Source organism: Cololabis saira, chromosome 23, assembly GCF_033807715.1.
Source record: "Cololabis saira isolate AMF1-May2022 chromosome 23, fColSai1.1, whole genome shotgun sequence".
Classification (NCBI taxonomy): domain Eukaryota; kingdom Metazoa; phylum Chordata; class Actinopteri; order Beloniformes; family Belonidae; genus Cololabis; species Cololabis saira.
The window spans coordinates 33,383,269-33,390,170 of record NC_084609.1 but is presented as its reverse complement, the minus strand read 5'-3'; the positions used below and the strand labels follow the sequence as shown (position 1 = coordinate 33,390,170).

At 35.9% G+C, this 6,902-nt stretch overlaps 1 protein-coding gene across 1 annotated transcript; it reads right to left on the bottom strand.

Moving 5' to 3' along the window:
* Positions 1–1,967: 1,967 nt before the first annotated feature.
* Positions 1,968–6,902, bottom strand: nopchap1 (NOP protein chaperone 1). Its single transcript, XM_061714547.1, has 4 exons — positions 6,781–6,902; positions 5,633–5,707; positions 5,391–5,524; positions 1,968–2,387 (listed from the first exon to the last, which is right to left on the bottom strand). Exons 1-4 carry the CDS (start codon positions 6,839–6,841, stop codon positions 2,220–2,222), a joined length of 438 nt encoding a protein of 145 aa, XP_061570531.1. The 5' UTR covers positions 6,842–6,902; the 3' UTR covers positions 1,968–2,219.

The following is a 6,902-nucleotide window of genomic DNA, read 5'->3' as shown; positions in this document are numbered from 1 at the left end:
CAGTACCAGTACCAGTACCTGCCGGGCTCCTGGACTTCCTTCATAGTTGCGTTGGTAGCTCTGTTCTGGTCTCTGAAAAGATCCTAGAGACAACTTCTGTTGTAATAGACGCTATAGAAATTAAATTGAATTGAAGCTCTTCGTAGCCTCCCTGGTTACATTTTTTCCTTTTATCAACTTTGGAGGGTCTCCTGATCTCAGTACCCTCCTGGTAATTATGCTTTTGAAAATGTTTCTTGGTGCATTCAGTGACTTCACTGTGTTGTAAGTAGTTTTTTATTGAAATAGCCATCAGATTTGCAGCCCCTGGACAGACGCTGGTGTCCTCGCTCCGTCCAAAGTAATCCCCTAATTTGTCCATTTGTCCATTTCAATTATTCCTCCCAAATCCAGCCTTGAATAATTGAAATCAGTCGTAAAAACATCTTTACTTCCATGAAGAAGGGACTGGCTTGTTTTGCATGTCTTTAGCAACATCTTTCACCTTTTACATCATTGTTCAATTTTTTTTTTAAATCTGTTTCAAACTAAATAATGAGGAAAAGTGTTGAGGTGCACATGCTGCACCAAAAACCTTCATCTGCTTTAAGGCTTTCTCTGACAATCTAGCTTGCTTTTCTTTCCTCAGAAGTTTCATTGTCCATTTGTTTTGATTGTTCAATTGAAAGGAAGTTAAATCATTAACATCGTTTAAATCATTAACCTTTGCCAGGACTAAGAATCCTTGAATCAGTCCAGCTGTGAATGGTGCTGAGTGATGTTTTAATGTCTCTGTAAAGCACTTTGAACCACCTTGTGGTTGAACTGGGAGAAACTATTAAACCTTTTCCCGTCAGGGTTTGCACCGGCTCATCATTTGCATCTCGCTACTTCTCTTTCACCGTATCCAGAAATGTCCTTTCAGGTTCTCCGGGAGGATCATCAGCCCGTCTGGCTCTTTACCATCGTTTCAGGTCCCACCTTCCCCCCCAACACCGCTGCCTGGTCTTCTCCTGCTGGGGTCTTTCTCTTGGAGCAACAGTTGCAGAGCTGAGCTTGTGTGGGGTCATCGTTAACGCAGTCTGATCAATGTGGAACAGAAACCAGTTTTGTAGTTCATAGGCCTGTGTTGAAAAAAAAAATATTGATTTTCCAATTCTAAATTGATTCTCATATTAAATCCTAAAAATCCATTCATATGTCTAAAGATCGAATTTTTTCCATCATTACATTACAACTTTTGGTATTTTTTTGTTTATCCCCAAAAAAGGAATGTTTTGTTGGACACGAGAATAACTAGTGCCATGTTTTTGCCTTTAAATATGTTTAAAGGTATGAAAACATTAAGGTTTTCAGTTTTAACTGCATAAATTGTCTATATTTCATTAATTGCTTAATTGCTAAAAACCAAATTCTCAAAAATTAAAAACCGAAAAAGAACGAAAATGGAAAAAATAAAAATTTAATTTGGGAAAAAATAAAAACCGATTTCATGCGTCTCTGTTTCCCTCCTGGATCTGTTTGGTAATTCTGCCCCACGATGTTTCTGTTTGCAGTTCTATCAGCATTCTGGGAGCTGATTGGTCCTTACAGCATCATTAGCTGCAATACTTGCTGTTTAATGTCAATATAATACCAGTATTAATATCTTGCAGAACTACAGTCATATCATTCATGCAACAGCTGAAAAAACTGTTTCAATAACACTAACCCAAATCAATATTGGATCAAATCAAATCGTGATAATCGATTCTGAATCTTAAGAATGGGAATGGATGTTTGACATGTGACTGGATCCCCGGCCCTGCTGGTTCAGATATGGATCTGGGTTTACGTTAACGCCCTTCCTGACACAACCGGGGTAAACGCAGCACAGGCTTGGGAACCCATGGATTTGGAATGATAGCACTTGATCAATAATGAATAAAAGTACTTAGTTCTGATATCTTGTTTCTACGTCCAGTTGTGACTCATAAAAGCCCACACAGTTTGTTGCTTAAACTGATATAATAATGTTCACAAGCTCATGAAAACAGCACACAGACACGGAGGGTACAGGGTCAGCTGATTAGGACTGGATAAAGTTATTACAGGATCCTTTTCTTGCTCCTTTATGTGTAGAAAAATAACGAAATGTTTTCCCATAGGGATGAGGAAAGTCTGTCCATCTCCAGATAGATTTACAGTTGTTCTTGTCAATAAGAGAAGAATGCAGAAGGTCGTGAGGGCAGCCGGCTCGTCTACTCCAGGACCTGGATCCTCACGTCTTTCCTCCTGCTCTTTTCTCCCGGTAGTTTGAGATTCTGCTCTGTGATCCCGACGTCCTCGTCCTCAGAATCAGAGTCTTCCTCAGGGTCTGACGTCTCCTCGTCACCGTCTGATCCGTCCAGCTCTACCAACGCTACGTCCTACACAAAAGACAACCACGTTAATTAAGAACGGATACAAAAAAGAACCACGATCAAATGTTAAACTGTGTAGTGGAGATCAGACACTTCAGTCACTTTGGATGTTTAGATCCTAATTTACCAGCGTATGTGAGAAAGAAAGAACACACGTTGACTTCTATCAGGGCTGGGGATCCATTCAAATGTCAAGAATCCATCTGATTCTTAAGATTCAGAATCCATTATCTCACTTTAATTCGATCCGATTCCGATACAGATTTGCGTTAGTGTTATTAAAACTGTTTTTTGAGCTGTTGCATGAATTATATCACAGTAGTTCTGCAACATATTAATACTAGTATTATATTGAGATTCAACAGTAGTTCAAGAATGGGATTCCATTCCCATTCTTCAATTCACGTAGTAATGTACGAATTTTATATGTTACATTTATATGTATTTTATGTGTAGACCCCAGGAAGACTAGCTGTTACCATGGGTGACAGCTAATGGGGATCTTAATAAACAACAACAATAAACAGCAAGTATTGCAGCTAATGATGCTGTAAGGACCAATCAGCTCCCAGAATGCTGATAGAACTGCAAACAGAAACATCGTGGGTCAGAATTATCAAACAGATCCAGGGAGGAAACAGAGACGCATGGAATCGGTTTTAGTTTTTTTCCCACATTCCGTTTTTATTTGTTCCATTTTCGGTCTATTTTGGTTTTTAATTTTTGAGCATTTGGTTTTTAGCATTTTATGCAAATGTAACCCCAAGACAGTAGTAATGCAATTATAACCACTTTATAAACACTTTAATGTTTTCATACCTTTAAACATATTTAAAGGCAAAAACATGGCACCAGTTATTCTCGTGTCCAACAAAACATTCCTTTTTTGGGGATAAACAAAAAAATAACAAAGTTGTAATGTAATGATGAAAAAAAAATACATAAATAAATAAAATAGAAAAAAAATCGATCTTTAGACATATGAATCGATTTTTAGGAATTAATATGAGAATCGATTTAGAATTGGGAAATCGATTTTTTTTTAAACACAGGCCTTTTCACAAAGCAGGTCGTGTAGAAACTGAGTATGTTGAACATGAACACAGGAAAACTTGGAGTTTGAAACAGAAACATCGTGGGTCAGAATTACCAAACAGATCCAGGGAGGAATCAGAGACGGATGAAATCGGTTTTAGTTTTTCCCATTTATGAGAATTTGGTTTTTAGCATTTTATGCAAATGTAACCCCAAGACAGTATATAAAGCAAAGAAATATAGACAATGTGTGCAATTATAACTGAAAACTTTAATATTTTCATACCTTTAAACATATTTAAAAGGCAGAAACATGGCACCAGTTTGTGTCCAACAAAACATTCCTTTTTTGGGCATAAACAAAAAAATACCAAAAGTTGTAATGGAATGATGAAAAAAAAAAAAAAAAAAAAAATCAAAAAGATCGATCTTTAGACGCATGAATCGATTTTTAGGAATTAATATGAGAATCGATTTAGAATCGGAAAAATCGATCTTTTCAACACCGGCCTAACTTTTTCACCACTTTCAGGTATTGATTAAAATCTGAACCTCCTTTACCCTTTAACCCGGTCTGGTTCATGAAGGAGCTTCAACCGACTCAACACAAACTAACTAGAGTCAACTACGGCTGCAGAGATCCAATACTCTAGTAATCCAGTATTCTACTGAAAATTACATCCATTAATCGGATAAAACATATTTTTGTTTAGTTAAAGAGCAATTATAAATATACATAAGATGTTAGATGTTAATTGACATCACTAAGACTAAATGATATAATAAATTTAAAAACCCTGAACTTACACCAGTCGACCAAATTCACTGCCTTCACTCAAAAAACTAAGGATCTTACCAAGAAATATTCTTATTTCTAACCTAAAAATGCCATTACACCTGATAACACACATCACTTCTTCTCTGAGTTGGCAGGCTGAGGGGAATCCACTTTATATATGTTAAAGCATAATAGGTCTCCTTTAGGTAACCTCACTTTGTGAAATGGGAAACTCCAAGTTTTCCTGTGTTCATGTTCAACATACTCAGTTTCTACACGACCTGCTTTGTGAAAAGGCCTGTGTTTAAAAAAATCGATTTCCCAATTCTAAATCGATTCTCATATTAATTCCTAAAAATCGATTCATATGTCTAAAGATCGATTTTTTTTCTATTTTATTTATTTATGTATTTTTTTTTCATCATTCCATTACAACTTTGTTATTTTTTTGTTTATTCCGAAAAAAGGAATGTTTTGTTGGACACGAGAATAACTGTGACCATGTTTTTGCCTTTAAATATGTTTAAAGGTATGAAAACATTAAAGTGTTAGGTTATAATTGCATAAATTGTCTATATTTCATTACTGTATATACTGTCTTTGCAAAAAATGCTAAAAACCAAATGCTCAAAAATTAAAAACCAAAATACACCGAAAATGGAACAAATAAAAACAGAATGTGGGAAAAAATAAAACTGATTTCATCCGTCTCTGTTTCCTCCCTGGATCTGTTTGGTAATTCTGACCAACGATGTTTCTGTTTCAGTTCTATCAGCATTCTGGGAGCTGATTGGTCCTTACAGCATCATTAGCTGCAATACTTGCTGTTGAATCTCAATATAATACTAGTATTCATATGTTGCAGAACTACAGTCATATCATTCATGCAACAGCTAAAAAAAACTGTTTTAATAACACTAACCCAAATCAATATCGGAATCAAATCTTGATAATCGATTCTGAATCTTAAGAATCGGAATCGAATCGATTCGATTCTTGACATTTGAATCGATCCCCAGCCCTATTTGTGAAAGGCGCCCCAAGTCTTAAAATGATGAAAATATAACGTCAGATTAAACAAAACGTTGCATATTACACTGTGTAACATCCTCAGTTCTGACCTCAGACATTATTGATGTTTGTGTGTCTGGACTGTTTTCATATTTCACTGAAATGCTTCCGTGATGGACACTCACCATCTCTATAACCCTCTCCGCCTCTTCCACGTTCTCGATGTCCAGGTATCCGGCTGCTCCCTCCTCTATCTGCTGCTTTAACTTCTCGTTGGCCTCAGCCATCTGAGGTAAGAAGTTCTGCAGCTTATCCATGACTGAGGACAAATAAAACACACAAGTAATTACACTTTCAGTTACTATTCCTCCTATTCTTTGTATTTCAAGCCAATAAATACAAATATCAAACTAATAACAAGTCTCACCGCTGCTTCTAGGTATTCTCTCTGTCTGGAGGGATCTGGCTGCTTGTGGCTTCAGCAGAAGTTTCTCACCGAGACCTGTCAGCAAAATCAAGTTAATCCTTCATGCTTTCTGTTCTAGGCAAGGCAAGTTTATTTGTAGCACAATTCAACACAAGGTCATTCAAAGAGGTTTACATCAGCATTAAAAGCAACAAGACACAATTAAACAGTAAATAACAAATACAATTAAATAAAATGATAGGAAAAGAGGTGAAAAGAGGTAAAATAAAAGGCACAAGTTGTTGAAAAGTAAGGGCAGTAGATCCAGCAGGTTCATCTCATTGTTACAATGGAAAGAATTACGTTTCTATACGGTCAAAACGTACAAAGACCGGGTCAAATACAGTATTACAAAAGTAATCTGTAACGATTCGTATGGTGAATTAAACCAATTTGACAATTCTACGTCACAATCCCTGTTTCCAGGGCTTATCCATAACTACGTGCAGTTTTCAAAAAGTATTTAATTCAAGAGTACACTTAAATAACAAATAAAATGATAAGAAAAGAGGTAAAATAATAAAAAGCACCAGTTGTTAAAAAGTAAGGGCGGTAGAGTACAGCAGGTAAGTATTTAATTAAAATAATAAAAGGCTTGCAATATTTCAGTTGATTTGTAATGAATCCAGAATGTATGACAGTTTTGCATTACAGAAAATAAAAGGACTTTATCACAATATTCTAATTTTCTGAGACAGTCCTGTACATAAATAAAGTACATTTACATTTACAAACAGAACAGAGTGAAACATATGCTGACAGACTGACTGGTAAACTTGACTAAAAACACAGTCTGGATATAGTCAAGCACCTTAAGAGGAAATATTTCTCAAAATAGCAAGATATTTTAAATAATCCTGTGTGACAGAAATGTACAGAGTTCATGTGAAAACATGCAGTTGATCTTACTGAGATATTTCTGGCAAAATGTAATTCTTTGTCAAAATATTTGTCTTAATTAATGATGATAGTAATAACAACACAAAGTTGTTTTCCGGAAGGAATAATTTACTACAAGTTTCCTGAAAAGCTCGTGTTAAACACGAGTTAGCTCGCTTTCCATCACAACTTTGAGTATTTTCTTGCTTTGTTTTATCCTCAACTCTTACCTCCACCACTGCCACACGATAACAAAGCCTGCGACGTCTTTTTCTTCGTATCTAATTCCATTTTAGTTGAAGAAAAGCAACATTTTCCTGTTCGATCTACATGTGTATTGAGGTGGCCAACA